This window comes from Monodelphis domestica, chromosome 8, assembly GCF_027887165.1.
Source record: "Monodelphis domestica isolate mMonDom1 chromosome 8, mMonDom1.pri, whole genome shotgun sequence".
NCBI lineage: Eukaryota > Metazoa > Chordata > Mammalia > Didelphimorphia > Didelphidae > Monodelphis > Monodelphis domestica.
The window spans coordinates 13,273,067-13,297,930 of record NC_077234.1 but is presented as its reverse complement, the minus strand read 5'-3'; the positions used below and the strand labels follow the sequence as shown (position 1 = coordinate 13,297,930).

General features: G+C 38.1%; 1 protein-coding gene and 1 non-coding gene across 30 annotated transcripts in view; both read right to left on the bottom strand.

Annotated features, from left to right (window-relative positions):
• Positions 1-1,346: 1,346 nt before the first annotated feature.
• On the bottom strand, positions 1,347-1,407 carry MIR7344 (microRNA mir-7344). The gene has a single exon (NR_127565.1). It is a non-coding gene; the product is annotated as a microRNA mir-7344 (primary transcript).
• Positions 1,408-3,959: 2,552 nt separating this feature from the next.
• MBNL1 (muscleblind like splicing regulator 1) overlaps positions 3,960-24,864 on the bottom strand; it is a 276,473-nt gene continuing 255,568 nt past the window's right edge. For 21 of the 29 annotated variants that reach the window (XM_056807900.1, XM_007502353.3, XM_056807914.1 and 18 more), the window contains 7 exons: positions 24,311-24,568; positions 22,825-22,878; positions 21,780-21,933; positions 16,059-16,094; positions 15,244-15,338; positions 10,857-10,931; positions 3,960-7,862 (listed from right to left, as the gene is read on the bottom strand). In XM_056807900.1, the coding sequence (XP_056663878.1) occupies positions 10,875-10,931; positions 15,244-15,338; positions 16,059-16,094; positions 21,780-21,933; positions 22,825-22,878; positions 24,311-24,568 (654 nt within the window). In that variant the 3' untranslated portion in view covers positions 3,960-7,862; positions 10,857-10,874. The remainder of the gene's footprint in view (positions 7,863-10,856; positions 10,932-15,243; positions 15,339-16,058; positions 16,095-21,779; positions 21,934-22,824; positions 22,879-24,310; positions 24,569-24,864) is intronic. The other 8 variants (XM_001364022.5, XM_056807902.1, XM_007502354.3 and 5 more) reach the window with 6 other exon arrangements.

Sequence of the window (24,864 nt, the reverse complement as noted above, 5' to 3'; positions counted from 1 at the left end):
CATGGATACTGGTCCTGCAAGAAACTGTGGAAGAGAGATCAGACAGGCACAAGGAGAACTGAAAAATCAGTCATGAAAATTCATAGAGGACTTTAAGGTCCCTACCTCAAATGGTACAGGGAAGTATCTGTAATGCACTTAGCACAATCCATCCCACATAGTAGACACCATAGAAATAAGTGATCCAATCTAATAATCCAATTCAATATAAAAACAATCATTAAGCACATATGATATGCCAAGAACTGTGGCACCTCCTTGATGAAAAGGACCTTCACTCTGTCATCTGTTTCTTCCCTACCTGGAACAAAGTAAGTACTTAATAAATGTTTGTTCCATGAGAACAAATCAGAAGTCATCTCCTAGGTTTAGACTGCTCTACTCACTGTAGTAGATATAAATGACAATATATCCTCCATGAATCACAACACTGGCCAGAGGGAAAAAAGAACCCTGAATTGGAGCAAGGTCTTCATTTGCTCTTTCATTCATTCATCATATCCATCCCATCCACTTATTAATTCATTATTTATCCATCTATTCACCTATATCCATATAGCTTTCTAGCTATCTCTATCTATAGCACTCATCTTTAGAACTTACTGGATGTCTTGCTTACTGTTGCTTAATTCTGCTTTCTAAATCCCATTCATGTTGCCACTTAGAGCAGACTGGTTATCATTAATTTTAGAACGGTGAAATCCACTCATTTCTTTTCATTCCCCCATCACAAATGTAGAAACTAAATCCCACCCAAAAAACTATGTACTTACAATGAATTCCCAATCCACCTTTGCAGGTCAGCAAATGGGTGTAAATCTCAAACAAGAATCCTCCCATTTGGAAGTGGGAGGACTGGAGCATTGACTACATCCTAAATGTGTATGTATATGTCCTGTAATGTATAAATGTCCTTGTGGTATATGATGGACTTCTTATTGAATCTTCTCAACATGCCAACTCAATAGGCTTTTCGTTGGTCATTCCTCTGGAAGTTCCCCAAGGACTACTTCTCATACCCTGTAAACTACTTTGGTGGTAATATAGTGCTAGCATTGGTGTGATGGGACAGGGAACTTAAGAGTCAGTCAAGAGCCTCCATGCTTTCTCATAAATGATTTTCAGCTCTGACAACCACATAAACTCCTTACCAATTTCAGCTCCATAGCAGGATAATGAACACAGTCTACTACTGACCAAGTCTCTCAACATTGGCAGATACAACAGGGACTAGAGCATAGCTTATATATAATAATGGTCCACAGACCCCAATGATCTGGGCAGGCCAGCCTACTGATCAAAAATAGAACCAATCCTGATTTCTTCTTTGTCTGTACTCCACCCTGATTAGCCCCCAACCTGAGTATAGTATTGAATTCCAGGGACTACACTCAAGGGAAGAGACTAATCAGAATTGGAATGGATCCGGAGAAGTATGAGCAGGATGGTGATGAGCCGAGAAACTGTGCAGAACAAAGGTTGGTTATTCCAGTCACTGTTATCACCTGAATAAACTGAAGTTATTTGGCCTGATGAAAATAAGACTCAACGGAAGTATAATAGTTGTCTTCGGTATCAGAAGGGCTGTCGAGTGGAAGAAGAATGAGATTTTTATGCTTCATCAAAAATGCTGCTTTGGGACAAATTGGTTTCATCTTAAAATAAGGAAATGTTCTAATGTTAGGGCTGCTCCCCAGTGGAATGGACTACAAAGAAGCATAGTGAGCTCATCACTGACAGTTTTCAAACAGGATGGATGGATACTTGATGATAAAATGACTAAAATAAATATACAGTTTTCTATGTGCTAAGCATTGTGCAATATACTTTACAATTATGATCTCATTTGATCCTCAGAATAACCCTTGGAGATAGGTGCTATTATGATCCCCTTTTTACATATGAGAATACTGAGGCAAACAGAGGTCAAGTTACTTGTCATGGGTCATACAGCTAGTAAGTGTCTAAGGCTAAATTTGAATGGAGGTCTTCCCGATTCTAAGTACAGTACTCTTCCTACTGCACTGCCTAGCTACATCAAATATACGATTACCTATGAGATATCTTCCAGTTTGGAAATGTTATAATTCTATCACTCCCTCATGCTTTGGGTTTCTTAAGTATAGTTTCCAGTTTTGTCCTCTGGATTTCCTAGATTGGTAGCCTTATACCTTCCATTTGGAAAGACCCTGTTATCCACCCCATCACTCCCCTTGGCCTCAGTAAAACTGATCCCTGTGATGGCCTGAAGTCTTCACAATTAATAGTGAATCCATAAAGAGCTGAGAGAACACCTTGTGAACCATAACTATTTGAATCATAGATTTAGACCTGGAAAGAACCTTGAAGACTACCTCATCTTAGAGAGAAGAAAGTGAGGTTCAATCTGTATATGACTGAATTGGGTATGAGACTAAAGGCACTTTGTGTAAAAATTAAATCTCTAATAAAATATTATATTTTAAGAGATTTATTAATAATCATGAGAAATCAAGGAATAAAGAAGATACAAAATAAAAACCCACGTGTCCACAGTGGATCAGCCAGTTCATACACCCGCCTTACCACCGCCAAGCTTGGGACAGGAAGTAAAGAGCCAGGACCTTCCATGTCCCCGCTTAATATCCCCTATCTACAGGAAGTATGTAATGACAGGATGTCAGTGGGCTCCTGGGAAATGTAGTTCTTTTTTTAAGGCAACAGATTTTCCATTATACAATTGGTAGTAAGTGGAAGAGCTGGGATTAGAACTAAAGTTCTCAGATGACACAGTCCATTTGTATAATGCAGTGAAATCATAAACCTCATATATAGAACTTAGAATACCTACATGTGAATGATGACCATTAAATACACAGAAATCATTTCACCTCAGAAACAGTAAATTGATAACAATGAAAGACTCAGGGAGACGGTCTCCCATGCTGCCTCATTTTCTTTTGATACCCAACTATTACAACAGAGGAGTCTTTGGAGTATGATATAAAATGTTCAATTAAACTTGACTAAAAAGAGAATTATACTAATTAAATTTAGCCATTGCAATATTTCTCTTCATTACAAACATTTTTGGCCATAAGAAATTAATATAGTGAAAATATTTTGCAACCTTTGGGAAATAAAGTGTCGTGAACTCAATTTATAATAGCACCAAATGATCCATAATGGATAGTTTAAAGGTGTACCATAATTCTTTGTTTTGGCATTTAAATATTGATTAGGTATTTGTGAAACTGTCCATTTTTAGTGCCTGAATGGGAGAATCAACCTTACTTCAATCATATTTTATGAGATCTGTAGAGATACTGATATATGATTTTATTGGGAGCTCATTACACGACAGGGTCACATAGATAATATGCACCAAAGGGAGGCCTTAAACTCAGATTTTCTGATACCTACCACTCCACTATGACACCTCTTTGTGGTTTTTGCCTTATATGAATTTTGAGGCATTTGTTTTTCCTCTCCCTGATCCATAGGCTCTTTCAAAATTAAACTATTCTCGTTGGACATCTCATTAAATAAAAAGAATAAAAGAATTTATCCCACAATTAAGTGAAATGGAGACAGAGATGATGTAAATGCTATTTTTCCCATCTCTTTCTTATACCTAAACTGAATTTTGTCAGTGAGAGTGATAAAATGGAAAATTATTTTTCAACTCATTTGAAAATAAAATAATTTTCAAGGGGAAGCACTGCGATCGATATTCCTACACTGTGCATAAATGAAATTTGTCTATGCTCACAGACACTTAAACACGTGGAGGGAAGGAGACAACAAAATGAATATGGGCATTTCTTACTGTTTCAAATAATGAATGTGTTACCCAAAACTGTGGTCCCAAAACTCGAGAGTTAGAATTTGCATATGGAGAATTCTTATGGAGATATAGGACTAACACAGAAAGTAGACACAAACAAAAATAATTTAACATTTAACCTCAAATAGAAAAATATAATTAAGAAAGAGAAGTTTTATTAGGGCAATTTTTTACTTTATTTTTCCATACAGCAAAGTCAACTATTGCAATAATAATAAAATAAGCATAAAAACAAATTGCAGCCAAGGACAGAATACATAATTCAAAGCGACTACAAGCAAAAGTAATTCCGTGATTACATAATAGTAAAATCAAGCATGTCTGTCCTTTCAGCAGATGAAAGTTGCAGGTTTGCAAATAAGTGCAACATCGTCATCACCTGATTGGTGTGACTGTTGGATAATACCGATAAAAACAAAGCCAAATATCACTTGGTTCATGACTCTTGAATTACATGATAAACAATGCAATTTTGAGTGCTTCTGATTTTGTAAATTCTAACTGTAAAATTTGAGTTTGTTTTCATCTGCTAAAAGAACAATTCACTAATAGCAATAAAAAAAAATCACATAACAACGATAGCTACGGTGTGCTGTTTGGTTTGCCTGTTCATGATTTTTAACTTTTTGTGAGTTGATACTCATTTTGAAGATTTTTGTTTTGTGTACAGTAAATCACTGAAATTGTCAGAAACTGGTTTGAATAGTATATATCCTTAATATAGTTCTCATTAATTTTTGATAGTTTAAACATGCAGTAGTTTTGAATAATGTAAGGACTATCTGATCCATGATTTCACCTTAATGGTTGCTATTTTTGGCAATGATCTTCAGGCATATTGGGACCAGTGGATCTGTTGTCAGTCATGAGATCTTGGAAGGATGGCATATCTTTCCAGCTGAAAAAATCCTGGCAAACTACAAGCTGTCCACGAAAAGCAAAGCCACGTTTTTGGGAGGGGTTTGGAGTGCTAACTCTGCCATTTTTGCAAGCAATTTTGCTCAGCCTGTCATTTTTTTTATAAGCCTTAACAAAACTCCTTGTAATTATAGACGTTTTTATTCAAAATAAGATCTCACTATTATACAGGTTTCTCTCTTTTTTTTTTTTGACTATATACAGAAGTGCAAAAAGTCAACCTTCTTTCCTCAACGTTCCAACATGCTAAACTGCAGCATAATCAACCCTCAAGAGTTTGCACACACTATAATTCTTGTTACGTAAACTTTGAGTATTTGGATTATCAACAAAAAGTCCCTTGATCTATCGATTATGCAGCTTAATTATAACAAGGCCTGATATTCAGGGATTTCAAAAAATATTTAAACAATACTTTAACATTTGAAATGGATACAGTAGAAAATAAATTTTATTCTAATATCTAGGATCTAGATTTTCTTATAATAACTAATTACAAACAAAATAAATCATCAAAATATTACTCAATTGTCTGCCAGGATTGTTGCCATAGCAACAACTTAACTTCTTACTTAGCAATGATTATATAATTATAAGATATCCATATAAAAGATCTTTGTTCTTTTAATGAAAACTAGACAAGAACTAACAATGACTGACATTCTTACACTGTAATATTAAATCCGTAAAATATAAATCATTTAGTTAACAATAATACGAATCCTTATATGACACTACATGTAATCCAAAACTAAGTATGTTATGAAAGAAAAAAACTAATTTTTTTGTATTTTGAAAAATTCATCAGTAAAATCTAATAAAACAAAATCTTATAAACTGAAATGTATTCAATTGTTAATAGAAAATGAAAACAATTTTAATAAATGTAGGAAATTAAAATCTACATTTTAACAAAGAAAATAAGTAATATTCTATAATGAAATTCTAACTACAATAACATGTGAAGTTACCTATACTTTCTTAACACGATTGAAATTACATTGGTATGGGGTCCAACCCGTAATGTAATAATCTAAGGCTTTAATAGATGTACAGTACAATCAGTAAAATCAACACATCATTCTTATACTAGAAAGCATATCTCTCGAGCATAAAAACTTGCCGTAAACATCGAAGTATGGAAGGTTCTATAACGGAACCTTCTCTTCTTCCATTCCACACCATACTACTAATGACCTGGCCCCACTTCAGCAATGCTCAGAATTGCTGAACAGGCAAAAAATAATATATATGTATATGCACATGCACATATACATATATATCCTTTACTAGCTGCAACATCCAAAAAATAAAGGAAGGAAGGAAGGAAGGAAGGAAGGAAGGAAGGAAGGAAGGAAGGAAGGAAGGAAGGAAGGAAGGAAGGAAGGAAGGAAGGAAGGAAGGAAGGAAGGAAGGAAGGAAGGAAGGAGAGAAAGAGAGAAAGAGAGAAAGAGAGAAAGAGAGAAAGAGAGAAAGAAAGAAAGAAAGAAAGAAAGAAAGAAAGAAAGAAAGAAAGAAAGAAAGAAAGAAAGAAAGAAAGAGAGAAAGAAAGAAAGAAAGAAAGAAAGAAAGAAAGAAAGAAAGAAAGAAAGAAAGAAAGAAAGAAAGAAAGAAAGAGGAGGAAAGGAAGGAAGGAAGGAAGGAAGGAAGGAAGGAAGGAAGGAAGGAAGGAAGGAAGGAAGGAAGGAAGGAAGGAAGGAAGGAAGGAAGGAAGGAAAAGAATTGCTTTGGATGGATCTATTTTTTTAAAAACTGAATGCACATCTATTTTTTAAAATTTTGTAAAAGGCTTTCTAAGGCTATAAGCAATTAATCAGAACAAAATAGAAATAAAAGAAGGAAAACAAATCACATATAAAATTCACCCAAGTACTTAACCCACCCAATTACTACTTAATTAAATCTTTATCATTTTCATATTTTGGTTTAACATGCGTCCAATGATTGGGGCTGCTGCCTTCCTCTCTGTTTAGAGTCACTATTTTGAATGTGACTATAATGAAGAATGAAACAAAGTGAAACTATTTTTGCAAAGCATTTATAGTCTTTTGACTTTTGACAGAGGCTATAAATAGAAGCAAAACAAGTTCCTCAAACATTGTTTTCTTGTTATCGTGTCTCAGAAATGGCATTTCCCTTTTTTTGAGTATCATGTTATACAGTATAATATGCATAAATATTACACTACAATGCATTAAAATAATTTTATATATATATATATCTATATATATCTATCTCTCTATATATCTCCAGTATGTGTGAGTTTTCTGTGTTTATTTGAGAGTTTGCTTTGTGCTGCCTATGGTTACTGGAAGGTTAAATGGGCCATTTCTGAGACAGCTTTGGTTTCGAAAAAAGAATGGTGCCCTTTGACTGATCGGTATTCGCGAGTAAGCAACAAAACATGGCTCTGAAAATAATAACACTGAAGAAATAATACTCTACTCTGATGTACAGTCTATGGCACTTCATGAGAATCCTCAACAACATGGTACTTAAAGCCATGATGTGCTTTAAAATATACACAGCTATGGTTTTGCTTGGCACATTCATCTCTGTCAGATCCCTCCCTCACCACCTCTTACAATCTTTTACATTAAAAATATTACTCTTCAACAAAAATGTCTGTGCATGCACTCTTTCCTCTATAATGGCAATTTTAAATACAAGGTGCACCTTTGTTATTTGTAAACCTTGAAAGAAATAAACTTACTTTTTTAAAAAATTATATCTTGGTCTACAGACGTACCAATACATGATAGAATCATGGTTACACCATAGTCTGTCTTTTCAAGATGGCATGAGTATGTAGGAATTTAACTAGGTGGATGCATACCCAAATACATATGCATCTCTCTGTGCTAGAAAAGAGAGACAATGTTGTTCTTTTAGACAGTAAGATCACCTCAGCACAAATATCGATTCATTATACAAAATATCTAGGCAACAGTGTGCAGTGGGTTTCCATGTTGTCTTTTTGTCTTGATAACATGCAATAGGTGGATGCTTTATGGCTGAGGGTTTGGCTGGGTGTGTTGCTTGTCAGTATATACATTATGGCTAATGACCTTGTCCTTTATTCTAACCAAGCACACTGTCCTCTTCTCTTTAGTATGATCTATAAAAAAGAGGGAGGGGGAGAGAAAAAGAGTCTCATTGAATAAGATGTCCCACTAGAGTCCTCTCTATCCCCGTCATGCATCCCCTGGTATCATTCAAAGATTTCATCGGAACAGATGGAGAATTTCATGATGTGAAATATATCTGTTTGCATGAGTGGCCCCAGAAGACCCACAGTATGGGAGAACCAAATGGGGAAACTGAGGAAAAAGGAAGTTGCCTTCTCTAAGTGAGTGAAGCCTGGCATACTGCTGGATGGGATTACGATCAAAGCTCCCCAATCACCCGTGAGGAAGTGGGCAAGGTTGGTCTGTTTCAGAATGCTGGTGTCAAAGAAGGCCCTGCCTGAACAGATTTGTGTTTCAGGAGAACAGGTTTGATTCCCAGCATGCTGAAATTAGTGGAATAATGCACTGTGTTTCGATGGGAAACCAACCTGTAATAAGCCCAGGAATGACGGACTTTGGCAGAAAAAAATTCTTTTTCATCAGTACAAATAAGGTGAAATTTCCTTCTAAAGGTCAGAACAAAATCTTAGAGAATTTAGGGCCTGCAAGGCTCATACTAATACTTATCAATTAATGAATAGACTGTGCTTTTGACTGCGGTCCATTCTTTCAAGGGTTTTTTATTCCTTAAATGAATGTTTTAATAAATTACCATTAGACACAATTCAGGGAAAGACTAGACACTTGAGTTTGTCATTCTTTCCAGGGTCCTTCCAAAAGTTAAGAGACCTTGGAGAAGTCAACATGCATCTCACAGATGAGGAAATGGTCATCCTGAAAGTCAACATGACTTGTCCAATGTAAAGGAGCCAGTTAATCAAAGAAATGGGGTCTTACTGTATTGGCACATATTAGGAGGCTGTGGTTATATTAAAGTCTACAGATCGTTCATTTAGCCAACACAGGGAGATGTGGAGTGGGGAATTTTAGTCTCTGCTCTGTCACTAAGGATCCTAGGTGATCTTGTATGTGTCATTTCATTCCATTCCTCGTCTTCCATTTTCTCATCCATAAAATGACAGATCCTAGCTAAGGACCCTTCTAAACCTAGAAGTTCAATGACCCTTGTTATATGAGTCCAAGTAAAAAAGATTGATATAATTTCTTATTAACTAGCATCTCTACAGAATGTTACGTGAGTCATCATGTGATTCTCTCAACAACCCTGAGAGGTCAGTACTAATATTATCACCCCCTTTTAGAGTTGAGGAAACTGAGGCAAACAGAGAAGAAGCGTCTTGTCCAGGGCCACAAAGCTGATGTCTCTGAGGCATGATTCAAACTCTGGTCTTCCCAATTCCAGCACTAGAACTCTATTCGCCCTGCAACTGAATTGGTTCAGCTACTGAAAACGGCTACTTACTGAGAAGTATTGTATTTGTGGAATGGAAACTTAAAAAAAAATGACAATGTCTATAATCAGTCATTTACTTAGATGATTATCTTTTAGGAAGAAAAGTAAATGGATCCATCAATTTTTCCATTATCTTCCTCTCACAGATGGACTTCAATGTCTTGCTAAGTTTTATACTTATCCCTGGCTACTTGCATCTCTAGCTGCAAATATACACATCAGAAATGTAAAGTAATGGGAATAGGACAGATTTTTTTTTTAAATCACACCATAACTTCCCCATCAAGATGAGTGTTGTTCCCTTCAGAACAGTCACCCTGGCAGTCTAGACACATATTCCAACAATGTGATGACCATCAGAGCCAGCATTTAAACCACACAAGAAGGCCAGGGTCATTCATGTAAAACAGGCAATTTTCCAGCCAAAGTGGTAAGACCAGGCTTGATTACACACTTGATTCAATAGATTTATTTCCTGGCTTCCCTCAAGGTAGGCTCAATCCCAATTTTTGCAAGAAGCTTTTCCTAATATGCCTTAATACTAGCATCTTCCCTCTGTTCATTATATCCAATTCATCCCGCTGTTTTCATGTGGTCTCCCCCATTAGATTAGGAGCTCCTTAAGGACATGGATTGTTAAGGACCTTTTTTATGGTGCCCCAGTGATTAGCACAGTACTTGTACATAGTGGATGCTCAATAAAATCTTGTTGATTTGCACCACTTTTCCCTATTTCCAAAAATCATCATTATCTTCTAAGGCCAAACGCATGACAACCATTGAAGGTGTTAAAAAAAAAAAACACACAATAAACAAAAATCATCCATGAGGCTTCTCTGAAGATCATACCATGGAAGACTTCCAAAAAATGATTCAGCAATGTCAGTTCAGCATTGTTGGAAAAAGAATCAAAAGGGACAAGACTCAGCGGGGTGTGTTCTTTTGCTTTAAGAAATGGTCCTATGTCCTAATTCCCCTCTAACATTACCTCTTCTCTCCTCCTAACTAAATGCGACCTTCCCCATTAGAAGGACAATTTTTGGAGGGCAGTCACTATATTTACCTCTACTTGTATGCCTAGCACTTAGCCTGGGGAATAGAGAGAGCTTAAGAAAGACTTTGGGATTAATTAATTAATGTGCCTAGATTCTTTGAATATGATACATGTATAATATCTACAGTATAGCTCTGTGTGTATCTATATCGTTTTCATTAATGTTTATTAATTACAAATATAAGTCTGAGGCAATAAATCTAAATAATTAATTGGGGATCCTTTAGTTCTAAATTTTGCCTCAGAATTAAATTTAGCTTTTTCCTCCCTTTATAGTAATCTTATGAGAAAAAGAAAACAAATTTATTTCATCTTGAAATATTGTTTGTTTTAATCTATTTTTTCCTTTCTATTAAGAATTTTATTTCAAGAATTATTGTAACTTTTGTGTGTGTCTACATTAAACTATCCCATAAAATATATGTGTTAAAAACATAAGGGGATTTACAAAGTAAGTGGGTTGTTTTCCCCTTCCAGAACCTATCTAACATCACTTTAATAGCAGCATCTTATGTTCATGTTATCTTAAAAAATTACAGGCAATACACAACTACATATAGCAGATGAGAAACTTACTGTTTGGTGATGAAAATTCTACATCTGGGTAACATACTTGTGGCTAGTCAGATGTTCGGCAGATATTATGGGTATCTAGCAAATAAAAAATTTTTTTAATGAATGACCCATGCAAGCCAGCCAACAACCAAGCGAGATAAACATTTCATCATTATTAAGTTATAAGAAAAGTGAAGTTCAGCTGCGAGGTGATAGTTCTTAACCAATATAACAATAAGTTAACATCAACTTGAATGCCAAAGTAGCAACTGAAGTTTTTCACTGTTTAACAAATCATTGTGTTAAGTACTACTCCACAAATGTAGGTAAGTGTTAACAGTTGTTTAGGAAGTCAAAGAAGTTAAATTACAAAAGTTCATGCAGTGCGGTCCCTTTTTGTTGGCCTACACCCATCTGGAATTTCCTTGACTTGGAAAATGATGAGAAGTAAGAATGTTTTGCTTAAATGGTGTGTCCAATTTCAGACATCCCATGTCCTGAATGTGTCTGCAAATGTTTCCAAATTGTACAGTTTTCCTTCACTCTCTGCTCACGCCTGATCCGGTCCATCAATGACCCAGAGCACCCGCTCACCTTGGAGGAGCTGAATGTGGTGGAGTAAGTCTGGATGAAAGTTAATGACAGGGAGAGTACAGTGGCTGTGGAATTTACTCCCCCAATCCCAGTCAAGTCAAGAAAAGGATCGCCACTCAAGGTTCTAGACGGGCTTCAAAGGGAAATTTCAAAAGAACTCTTTTGATATCTCAACTGCATGTTTTGTTATATTTTAAACAGAACCACAGTAGTAAAAGAAGTGAGAAACAATGCGTTAAAAATAGATGCAATTCAGAGAGCTGTGAACTTTGTACTTTCACCTCCCCATCAAACAAAAATTGAATAAGCTAAACTGTAACAGAAAGCATAGCCTATTAGAAAAAGGGGATTTCCTCTTGACTCTTCAGATTTTTCCCTTACTGTGTGACTTTGTCTCTTAGTCTGTCCTAATCTAAATTTCCTCATCCATAAAAATGGAGAAAATACTCCTTGGCCTGCAGATTCCTTTAGGTAGCTGGGAGTACAAAAAGGAGATGAGAAACATGAAAGCATTTTCCTCAGTGTTTAAAACACTCTGTAAAGGCATGGGTGTCCTTTAGGTGTTTGCTATCTATTCTGCTGGGGGCAACTGGCTTGATTTCTCCTTGGCTCCTCATCCTTCAAATGACATCTTGACACATCATCAATAGCATCAGCAAGTAGCACCAAAATGGGCTCCAAACAAAATGAAGCTTCTCATACCATTTTTCCTGCTGTTGCAGGACAGGATGTTGTACCCAACAGTGTAGAAGCATCAAGAATGGGACTGCAGAAATATACCAAGGACCTTCAATACCAATCAATACCGATGAAGGGCCAGAGTGAACTTTCTACATGCATGCAGGTTATATTTTGTAGCACTGGATATTCCCCAGCATTGCTAATGCACTGGAAGCATATACATCAGTATGTATATGTAGATATAACATATATATGAGTAGATATATATGTATATCTATCTTTCCATTTGGGGGTTGCAATATTTCACCATATTATGAGGAGCTCAAGAAGGTTATGCGTGAAATGGTCATAGCAAAATGCAAAAAAATAAAACCAAATAAATGTCACTAGAGCTCAGATGGAAAAGGGAATATGAAGATTTGTTTTGCTGTGATTCTGCTTACACCAGCAATTCTGCAGTCATACATGGCACATGGGATGAAGACATTTCGATTCATTCTTTGTTACGGTAAACAAGCCACTTTAGATGCATTAAGAAATATCCTCTATAGATTACTGCCTGAAATGCCACATATGCCCCAGCTAGCATTCTTGTAAATGAGTGTAATGGCTTGGCAGAATTGGAGGTGAGGGGAAAGTATTGTGACAAAATGTAATTTTTAAAAGAAGGAAGGAAGGAAGGAAGGAAGGAAGGAAGGAAGGAAGGAAGGAAGGAAGGAAGGAAGGAAGGAAGGAAGGAAGGAAGGAAGGAAGGAAGGAAGGAAGGAAGGAAGGAAGGAAGGAAGGAAGGAAGGAAGGAAGGAAGGAAGGAAGGAAGGAAGGAAGAAAGAAAGAAAGAAAGAAAGAAAGAAAGAAAGAAAGAAAGAAAGACAAAAAGACAGAAAGAAAGACAGAAAGAAAGAAAGAAAGAAAGACAGACAGACAAAAAGACAGAAAGACAGAAAGATAGAAAGAAAGACAGAAAGAAAGACAGAAAGAAAGAAAGAAAGGAAGGAAGGAAGAAAGAAAGAAAGAAAGAAAGAAAGAAAGAAAGAAAGAAAGAAAGAAAGAAAGAAAGAAAGAAAGAAAGAAAGAAAGAAAGAAAGAAAGAAAGAAAGAAAGAAAGAAAGAAAGAAAGAAAGAAAGAAAGAAAGAAAGAAAGAAAGACAGACAAAAAGACAGAAAGAAAGAAAGAAAGAAAGAAAGAAAGAAAGAAAGAAAGAAAGAAAGAAAGAAAGACAGACAAAAAGACAGAAAGATAGAAAGAAAGACAGAAAGAAAGACAGAAAGAAAGACAGAAAGAAAGGAAGGAAGGAAGGAAGGAAGGAAGGAAGGAAGGAAGAAAGAAAGAAAGAAAGAAAGAAAGAAAGAAAGAAAGAAAGAAAGAAAGAAAGAAAGAAAGAAAGAAAGAAAGAAAGAAAGAAAGAAAGAAAGAAAGAAAGAAAGAAAGAAAGAAAGAAAGAAAGAAAGAAAGAAAGAAAAAGTTTCTTTGCTAAGAAATATTTCAAGCTTTGTTGAAACTATAAGATTTTTGTGTGAAGAAAGAAAGAAAGAAAGAAAGAAAGAAAGAAAGAAAGAAAGAAAGAAAGAAAGAAAGATGTTTCTTTGCTAAGAAATATTTCAAGCTTTGTTGAAACTACAAGATCTTTCTGTGCATAGAGTGTTGGGGGAAAAATAAAAATGATTTTACTACTATTTTGGCATCATTTGTTATGGGTAAAGAGATATAATGGAGAAATTTGGAATCTGGGGCAAGGTTCTGCAGATTATGCCTGCATCCAGTGGTCTAAAGTGCACCTTCGATGGAGGCTGTGGGGAAGATGGGGTTGAGTGGTGGGGGAAAAAGTTGAAAGGACCTCATTCCCTGGTAGCTTCCTCAATGAGTGAATTATTCATGCTAAGTAGTTATAAAACTTCTTTTTCATATAGCAAGCTCACTCAGCACTTAGTAAATTCAGTGTCCTGTGACAAAGCCTTCCCCCCACCCCAGTTACAGTCTGAAGGTATGCCAGGTACTGTACAATCCAATAGGTGACTACTCCTACCAATAGCCCATCACTCTTATGACCTTCAAATTGACATCAGTTTTCCTCTATAAAATATGTGTGTCCAAGGGACAGTAGCTCTTATCAAGTACATCTACCTGCATCTTGCCTGGAAATACAAGAGGTCTATAATGGTGTGTGGGTATAAATTTTGTCTAAATTGGGCTTTTCCTATGGAACTTTGCTTTCCCAATGAGCAGCCAGAAGGTATTTTTGCAACCAAACAAAAGCACAGAAGCTCACCAATGTAAGCAGTTAGCGACTTTCAATCACTATGTTCTGTCCTTCATGAAGTTGCTCCATCATGAAATGCAAATTTGGGGCACAGAGACCTTTGCTTTCAAAGGGCAGGCCACCATTTTCATTCCATAATTCTTTCAGTTTTGATGATTAGCAGTGGGTGAGAATGCAGTGTATATACTTCTCTTGGCATAACTTTCTGTTGCATATTAAGGACTCCTTAAGGTAGGAGTCTTCCCCTCCATGCCTAGAGATTCCCTAAATCTCATAAGAGGTGCTATATAAAACCTCATCAATACTGTTGAACGGGCAGCCCTTCAACGCATCTAGTGGACCTGCCCGCTTATTTTTAAAGAACTCAGTTTACAAGTGTGGTCATTTGTGGCATGAAGAATTGATCTGGGTACTCATCTCTTTCCCTACTCTTTCTTTGAAGAACAGAGTGGGTATGAACCGAAAGACAGTCTACACCAAATGAATTTCTCATCATGTGCACTTGGAAGAACACCCTCAAGTCACTACATATGGTGCTCGGAATCTCTGCATGAAATGTTTAGACCAAGTCAGAAATGCTAGTGTAAATCCAATTTCTGTAGCTTTAGGAATGGAGCTGCAACACCCTTGGGACTCTGGGCCAAGGTACAGAAGCATTCTGCCGCTCATCACAGAGGGAAGTTATAGGCCAACAAGAAGAACATTTGAAACCCCCATGCTTATCGAAAGCACCCCCACAGCCCTCACGGACATATGGTTCCCACTGACCTCAATGGGATCTCCAAGTGCGTAAGGGCTGTTGGACTGAGCCCCATTAGAGTCGTTTTCTTTCTTTTTTTTTTAAATTTAAGAAACAAAGCTGTAAATTAGCAAACCTGGTTGGCTGTGGCTGTTGCAGCGAAGGGTACACTTGTGGCGGATGTTGTTGCAGCGGACACAGTGGCTGGCGTAGCACCGTGCACCATGGGAACTTTCGGAGGGAAAATCATATAAGCAAACATACAGAAGAGTGTAGCAGCATGGAAACCATGGTAACGTGGGGAGGACCATCGGGCAGGGCATTTACCACAGCAGTTAAGCCACGTGACGAGGCATCGTCACCAGCAAATGACATGCAATCACAGTGCAAAGCAGGACAACATTCCAGGGAGGGAGAGGACACGGGGAAGGGGGAAAGAGGGAGGGAAAAATGAAAGAGAAAAAAAGGGGAAAAAAAAGCTTGTTACCATCAAATCAGGAAAACAACACAACAGCTTTATTTGGCTAAGTCAACTTAAGAAACTTAAAATGAGCTCACATTTAGACATTCAAAATCTCCGTGAAAACAGAGGTGTTTACTAAGCATGTAGACACCATTTGACTACAAGTCTATTACATATTAACAACTATAACGATAACACAAATACATTACTTTTATGAGATAGATTTTTAAAAAATACCAGAACTCACAGTCCGATCAAAATCCACCAGAAATGACCAAAAAAGCCCCCTATGGCATGGGAAGGAAACCACCATGGCTGGATTGAATTGATCCACGTCAATTAAAGAAACAATCACGTTTAATTGACAGGTGTTAGTGCAAGGGGGATGGTTTTGCCCACGAGCCCCACGGGTTAACTAGCAGTGGATTTTGAGGGGCTGGGAGGCATACCCCAGTTGAAGATAATCGAGAAATGAAGCTGGCACCTACCAACACTTGTAGCGGGTGTCATGCACAAGATTGAGCCTGCCCATCATGCATTGCAACAGGAAGGTGGATTTGAAAGGGAAAAGAATTAAAACATCCCATCACACGTGTAATTAGGAAATTCATTGGAACAAAGAAGAAATAAAAAAAATGTTATTATGGGAACAGTGGCATGTAACCATCAGCACAATCCAATCATACAATGGCCCAGGGAGTGATAAGGGAGGTCTGCTCTCAAGGGGAGCCTCGGAGCCAGGAGGAGGGGGGCTAGCACACTCTGTGCCCCCTTCCCCAGTCCAGCACTCCACGCTGGGGCGCGGGGAACCCAGACCTCTCCCAGCTACTGTCCAAAGGACACACAGAGAATGGCTGGCTTTCCTGGATCTGGGTAGACAGGGATAATAATGCATGAAACTCTTCCTTTGCATGGAGCTTAAGCTAAATAATTCCCGAGGTCACCCTAAAGAGCACCACAGACGGAATGATGGGCTTCCCAGCATGGGCAGGAGGAAGGGGGTCCCGACGGGCTTCCTTCCTTATCCTGGGTCCTTGGGGCCTTGCATGACAGACACATCACCTGGGCATGGGCTGTGCAGGGAGTGGGGTTAGTGGGGGTGGTGGAAGGGAAGGCAATCATTCTCTACCCTCGTGAACTAAGATGTGAGGACACCATGCAGCATAAGCTGAGCAAAAAGTCAAAAACACAGTCTGCGTTTCCTCCAGTGGAGAATTTCAAGAGAGGACAATAAAAGGAAACTGAGTCGCACACAGATCCGAGCCCTTCAGGGAGGGCTCGTGCCCCGGGAGAGAATGCAGGGGCTCTGCAGAAGCTCGGTCCCAGGACCCCCGGACTCTCCAGAGCAATGTGGACATTTTGCTGAGTTTATGATACCTCCCATAGTGACCGGACTTCGATGCAAGCCTGAGGACGCATGCTTGGGGGAACACAGGGGAGATTACGCAGTGAGCGGATCAGGCCTTGCCATCATTACTCACAAATCCTTCCCTCAGCACATGTCAAAGAAAATAGGATGAATACCAGGCAGTCCTCTGTTTTATTTTCTTTGACACATGAGCAGGAAAAAAAATCTAATTTGCTTTTTTAAAAAAACCCTCCAGGAATAGGCATTTTCCCATCTGCAGAATGACTTTTGTTAAAAGAGAGACTATTAAGCAACTGGGTCAAAAAAAAAAATCAAATTACGTTATTTTTCTACCTTAAAACTCAGCATCTCCCATCGTAAATATGAACTGCTAGGAGGAACTACGGTCAATTTTCCTTGGAAAAGCATTTGCTGGGGGCAGTTGGGTGGCTCAGTGGATGGAGAGTTAGGCCCAGAGACAGAAGGTCCTGGGTTCAAATCTGACCTCAGACACATCCCAGCTGTGTGACCCTGGGCAAGTCACTTAACTCCCATTGTCTAGCCCTTAACCACTCTTCTGCCTTAGAATCTATATTTAGTATTGATTCTAAGACAGAAGATAAGAATTAAAAAAAAAAAGAAAAGCATTTTCTAATGGAGTCCTTCAGAATCAAGGAAGGGGCATTTAGAATCAGGCTCAGAGATAGGAGGTCCTGGGTTCAAATCTGTCTCCAGATACTCCCTAGCTGGGTGACCTTGGACAGGTCACTATACCCCTCTTGCCTAGCTTTTACCTTTCTTCTGCTTTAGAATCAATATTGATTCTAAGACAGAAGGGAAGGGTTTAAATATAAATATATAACACATGTACATGTATATGTGTATATATACATATGTATGTATATATGTATATATAATCAGTGGAAATATCAAATGAGTGTGGCTACAGCTAGAAGAGCAGCAATTGGGCTGTCTTCACAACTAAAGGAGAAGAAAGAAAGCTCATCTCCATGTCCTCATGGGTGTCCCATGATGGTTTGGGCGTCAGAAGGCATTTTCCCCGCAGAAACCATTTTATACAAGGTCTTACATCCTTAGATGACCTCACAAAAATACATTAATTCATATTGCAAATGAATAATAAGAGTAGAAATAATAGCTGTTGGTAAAGTTTAAGATAGCATAGAAATAGATTATTATTGACTTGTTGTCATAATCTCATTGGCATACTGCTTTATGGTTACAAAATAATTTTCTCATATGATATGGCCCAATAAATTGGTCTGTCCAAGGATTATTAGTCTTATTTTAAATGTAAAAAAGTCCTGGTTGAGAAAGAGGTCACATGACTCGAAAGGGGTGTCCCCCTGTCTGGGGGCCCGATTTTCTGCCTCCCCACCAGGTCTCACTCTGCTGCCTGCGACAAAGCCCTGCAAAGGCGTTAGAACTCTGACAGTCAAAGTATGTGAAGAGGAACAGTATTTGATTTGTAATCTGAAGCCCTGGGTTCAAATTTCTGCCTTGCTCCTTAATCCCTTTAACACTACAGAGAGCCCAATTAATCTCTCTGGTCCTCACTTTCCATACAGAAAAAAGGAGCCATTTGGGACAGCATCAAAGGGTCCTTCCAGTAGAAATCGAAGGAACATTAGGTTTCAAAAGGTTTTTATGGGGAAATGCATTCTGAGCTCCAGGAATAGATGCCATTTCTCCCTGCGTCCCTTGCTTCCTCTGCTCTCTCCTCTTCTGCAGGATGGCTACAAGGTCAAGTGGAGCCTATGTGATGAGGGAGTCAGCCAGCTGGGGGGCAGAAAAGGAGGCGTGTCCAGACTCTTGTTCATGACAGGAGCTGGCTGGACGTTAGAAAAGCCAGAAGTGCTGGCTGTGCATCCGGGGAAATATTTACCAAGGTAGAGTAAGATTATGCTATAAGCTTACATATATATATATATATATATATATATATATATATATATATATATATATATATGTATTACATATATGCATATATATAAAGGATTATCCTATAAACAGTGTCTGGGGGATTACGTCTCACTATTCGGTGTTGCAAAGCTTCAGAGATGTTACCCTTCCTGAAGAAAATAGATACAGAAGTGATTTATTCTGGTAATAATGTTTCAGGAGCTAAGGCAAGACCAAACCACAAGCTACACGTAAGGCTGTGGGGAGGAGAGCGGGAATTCATTAGTTCTAATTCCTCTGGTGGAGGGGGGGTACACCCAGAGAAGGGGGCATTTCCTGGAATATTAGATGTTTTTAATTATTCTACGTCTATTTCCACATTGTAATTTGCCTACTGTATTATATCATTCCATGCATAATTAGCTTTGCATGCTAAAAAAGTTCACTTTGCAATCTCTTTCTAATAGAGGAGTGTAAAGCTTTCCAGTTCAAATTTTCTTCTGGTTTGTCATCGCCATGAAGATTACAATAAATGCAGACACTTCGGAGAGGGATCAGCAGCAGATGAACACAAGGCAGCAAGGAGAATACTTGCTTGCGGCCTTAATTCACCAAAAGGAAAACCTAATGTTGTAGGACCCACTAACCAATGAAATAACCCCCTGGGAAAGACCCTTAATAGTCTTCTTTGCTTCCAGTGGGTTGAATGGTTAACAAGAAGGGAGGAAAAAGCATATTTCCTGCTTAAAGTCCAACTGAGGGCAAAATTGCCATTTGAAATCCATTTTCCCTTCATTTAAGTTCCAAATTAGGAATGTTTATTTTAAAATCATTTTTGTCTGTTCTGATTTTTAGACAGGGACTGGACCTATCATTTAGCTACTATGGCAAACTCTCAGGTAAGGGGCCTTTCGGGACTGGTACAGGCTGGCACCTTTTCTGTGATTTAGAATCTCAGAGCTGGTTGTTTGCCCCGAGAACTGTCGGGACCTTCCTAGGGTTACCCAGAAATCCACTGCACTCAACTGCCTCTCTGATTTTTAAAAACTATATCCTAATTGTATATTGGCAAGGAAAGAGGAAAATGGGGCAATAAAGGAACACTGAAGTGGAACGAATGGGAATACTGGTGGGACAATTTGAGTTTAACCGAATGTCTCAGGGCAAGAAGCTTAAAGCATCTTCTATCAGTAGTATCTTTCTTGTAGTATACACAGGAAGGATATTGACAGTAAATGGATGGTTGAAAAATGGACTCAAATCTTGAATCCTTTCCTGACCTGCGGTTCTACCTCTGTTGCTCTCCTACCCAATTTTAGAACTGGAGAACTTTAATTGCTCTAGAGGATTGAAATAAACCATCTATATGAACCTCCATGTGGGAAGTAGGATGTAAGCCATTAAAAGTGTTACTTCTCAAATTTAATTAAAAAAAAGCATTCTGTGTGAGCAAAATCTATGATAGGAAACACTTTATTAAACCTAGAATTCAGTTGTCTGTGCTCCAACCTATTTATGTAGCTGTTATGGCTAAAGATCCGACCCTTGCTGATTTTATTTTAATTTTTTAATTGTAATTTCTTTTACTGCAATGCAGGTTTATGTGTCTGGACATGAGGGTTTCTGATGTGAGATGCATAGTAAGAGGAAATTAAAACACAATTTTAATTTGTTTATAGCTATTCCCTATTTAAACCAATAGCCTAGAGGACATGAAAGCAATTAGAATTGTCATTCGTGAGTACCTCAATTAATCTGTAATTTTGAAACTGGGTTGTGTGTGTGTGTGTGTACACATATACACACTAGTCTATTTCTACATCTATGACTTATTTTTTAAATTGGACCTATGACTTCATTGGTATAGAGAATTTCCAGGGAGGAAATTCCCTCCATCAATGAAGATGGGTACTTGTTCTACCTACGCAGAATGTTGCCTGGAGGCACTGAGATGGAAGGTGATTTTACCACGGACACACAGCCCCCGACTCGGTTTTTCCACACGTAGGATAAGCCCTCTATTTACTAAATCCTTATTTTGGCTATAATAAACCCACATTTATTTTAAGGAAAGTCCAACATCACAAATGACATGTTTTGGGAATAAATGAATAAATATTTCTGAAAAAAAAAACTGAGTGGAATTATGGTGGGAAAATGGATTCATTTTCTAAAGTTCATTTATAGTTTCAACTGTTTGAATGGGGGGAAATGAGAGTCTGTTTGAGTTCTAACTTTTGAAGGAAAATTATCTTGACAGACAGTTTATATCTGTAGGCAAATTTGAAATTGCCCGAGATCCCGGTTTGATCTATTCACAGAGGACAAATAGGGAAAAAGGGTAAAAACTCTTGGGCTACTTAGGGAAGTGCAGGAAGTAACACATTTAAGGCAATCGGCTGATTGAATCCATTGCAGACTTATGGGACATCTCATGCCATTTCTCGTCAACCTTTCTCCACCTACCTTTCGAGAGAGAAAGGAAAGTGGGAAAATCAACGCCTGGACAAGGGGCTACTTCATATACTCCTAGTGAACAATTATGGGATCAGTGTAAATCTTGGAGTAAGAAAGTCTATGTTTTTTTTTGTTTGTTTGTTTGTTTGTTTTTTTCTTAAAAAGCCACTTGGATGTTAAGGAGAGAGGAAAAGGAGATTAGAGTTTCAGTTAAATTTCATTTAAAAAAAGACCCTAAACTCGTTTCATAGAGTCCAGAAGGCATTAAATTCCCCAGCAATCAGCTCATGAAAAATCAGGACGAGAGGCAGTCATTGCTCTTTTACTGACCAATCATGCCAAAGCAGGGCTTTCCCATTTGGCTTGGTCTAGTCCCGAAAACCTGGATGTGAATCTAGCTGTCGCTTCGGTCCATAGTCTGAGCAGCTGAGCTACAGCACGGTCTTGGCGACTGTCTGTCGGCAAAGCCCCAGCTCCTTACCTGGTGGGAGAAAGGCTGTATGCTGTTGTAACTGCATGTTGGCGAGAGCCTGCTGGTATTGGAAAATACCAGTATTAAAGACTGCCGTGGCACCGTTGGTTTTTTCAAGAGCAGGCCTCTTTGGTAATGGGGGAAGAACAGCTTGAGGGATTCCCTGTGTGGTGAATGAGTATAAAAAACAAAGACCAGTAAAAAAAAGAAAAGAAAAAAGACAAAAATCAGTAAAGGCTCAAATCGTTAGCGAGCACCATCTTTTTTTCCATGAGCAAGCAAGCAGCAGAGCGGACTTAACTAACCAAAATAAAAAAAAAAAAGCAAGATAAAAGCTTTAAAGGAAGCATTACTTTATTTAGTCTAAGAAAAAAATAAACACACGCTAGTAAAAGAAAACATGTTGGAGCCGTATGTTATTATGAACTAAAGTGCTTCGAGTTATACAATGCTTCAGGCTTACGGTAGGAAGCCATTATTTGGGAAAAAAAAATAAAAGAGGGGCCGTACTGCCAGCTCCGGGAGGATCCACAAACCCAAGCGAGGTTAATCATGGTCTTTCTGAAAGGGGAGCCCGCGCCCGGCCAGCTCAAGGCTCCACACGCCCCCTCTGCCCCGCCCCCAATGCTACCTCCACATGCATGCTGTTCTGGGGCATGCAGGTCCCTTACCCCTGCGCCCCCTAGTGGCCGCTGCCTATGCGCCTCCCTAAAGCCATGCCAACCAGACCGATGATCCATCCAGAGTGGGTGAGAAGGAGAGCGCTCACCGCTACCTCCAGTTTCTCACCAGAGCATCTTACAATGCGCTTAAACTGAATGTGGGCCAATGGGCTTTACGAATCTTTGGTTGGTTGGTAGACCGACATGGATTTACATTGTACTTTTCCCCCACTAATCATTTCAGGAAACCACACTCAGTTTTCCATTGTATTTTAAAACTTTACAACAGAAAAAAAAAAGGAATATTTATTTTTTTTTAAATAATTAAAAAAAAAAAACTCGTATCTACAATAAAGCTACATGCCAAGCTAAAAGGTGAAAGGTCATAGTACCAGGTCAAAGGTTGCCTCGAGGGGTCGCTTCAGTGATTTGACAGCCGACTGAGTCTTAATTAGCAGGCAGCGAGCACATGATGGCAATGGGCCAGTGGGGTTCAAGCGCATTAACATAAACAGCAAGCAGAGGTGCATCATGGGGGCAGCAGTGCATTTTTGGGTAGGTGAGAAAAAAACAAATAAAAAAACAAATCATCGGAATGCCATATACAACGAATAACAAGACTAAGCATGCACAATAAAGGCACTACTAAGTTGTTATTGTGAGGATACAACCTCTATGTAGTTAATTACAAACAAGATATTCTAACAGAAAGAAGAGTGGAAGGAAGAGATAGGAAGAGAGAGTCTAACTTTTGCATTTTCTTTTCACTCAAATATCCATCCAGAAACAGAAAAAAGAACTCTCTCATACTTTACAGGGCTATGAATATCGCACAACAATGTTTAATATGAATAATTTAATGTCAAATTAGGTATTTACATTAAAAAAGACAATATTAACAACAGCTAAGCAAGGAACAGAGAAGGAACCTATTAAAATTAGCTATTAGATCACATTATCATGTACCTTAAGAAAATATTTTCTTTTCATCATTAACCTGAATGTTTCCTTCAGAAGTAATGTAGTCCTTCTACTCTATAGAATGGTACATTTAAGCTTCTTCAGGCGTACAGCTATTCTTAGGTCATAATGTTATTCAAAACAATCAAAAAAGTTAATTAATTTTTTTAAAACATCCTAGAGAAAGACTATTTTCTTAATGTTCTCCTAAAGTGTTCCAGACTGCATTAGTGTTAAAAAAAGCAGGATTTAGGAAGGAAAAAACCCTGGTGTGTACACAAAGTGCATACACCAAGGGGAAAAGAATGACCAATTAGAATGAGTGCAGGAATGATGGTGATATGGTTAAATTTTGAAATAAACATGCCGCTTTTTATACTTCACAACTTGAAGGTACAGAGCTGTAACTAGGAAGGTTTTTGCCTTGGGGAAGTACCAAAAAACAAGGTCAATGCAATGGGTACTTACTCCCAGTTACGACAGGAGGAAGAGTGGGATAGGATGAAGAAGGAATTTCCTTCAAGTCAACTTTTGGTAACTTCCTCTTTTGGCTGATTATTCTAGCTTAGTAGGTGGTAAACTCTATTGTTTCTGTCATTCTAAAATGCAGCAAATGATACCTAAGACCTCAAAATTCAGCATCTTTGGGCAAAACACTGATTTTATGTCCTAGTTACAGCTCTGATTCAGAACAGGAGAAATTAAGTTAAATAAAGGATTTTTTAAAAAAAATCAATCTGAAACCATTTAAGAGCTTCTCTGACACATTGTCACAAGAGACCACTGCAATGGGAACAAACTTAAATCTTCAGCAAAATATCTTTTTTAAAAAGTATAACAAAAATTAATATACTAGTAGCTTATTGTACTTATTCTTTCAAATTTTCTTTGAAAAGAGAAGCTGCTTCCCTGACTTACCATAGCAGCTGCAGTAGCTGCTGCCTGAGCAGCCGCAGCCTGGTTGACCTGGTATTGGGCAGCCTTGATCTTGGCTTGTAGATGGGCAGGAGGATGGAAATATTTGCACTTTTCCCGAGAGCATCTCCCTTTAATGTAATCCATGCACACAGTGACAGTGTTGTCATTGGTATCAATCATGGCACTGTCAGCAGGATGAGCGAATCGGCAGTCATTTTCTCCTCGGTTACAATTGCCCCGTTGATATTCTCGACATACCTGTAGGGTAGCAAAGGGAAAGGCCATTAGGAAAGCCCTGCCAAGCAGAATCTTCCTCAGTTTGGGATTTAAATAGAAACAAAACCATAAAGAATCGTAGTCTGAATACCATAGTATTTAATACGGAGGCAATACCTGAGTAATAGGCAAATATGGCTTCAGAAACAGAAATGCATAACTTAATTACTACTTAGTCCTACAGCTAGTAGCCATATCCAAAATGCATCCTTAAGAAAGAGAAATAAAAGCATTATGTTAATGATAATAAATAATCCCATTGATGCAGTGTACCTTCT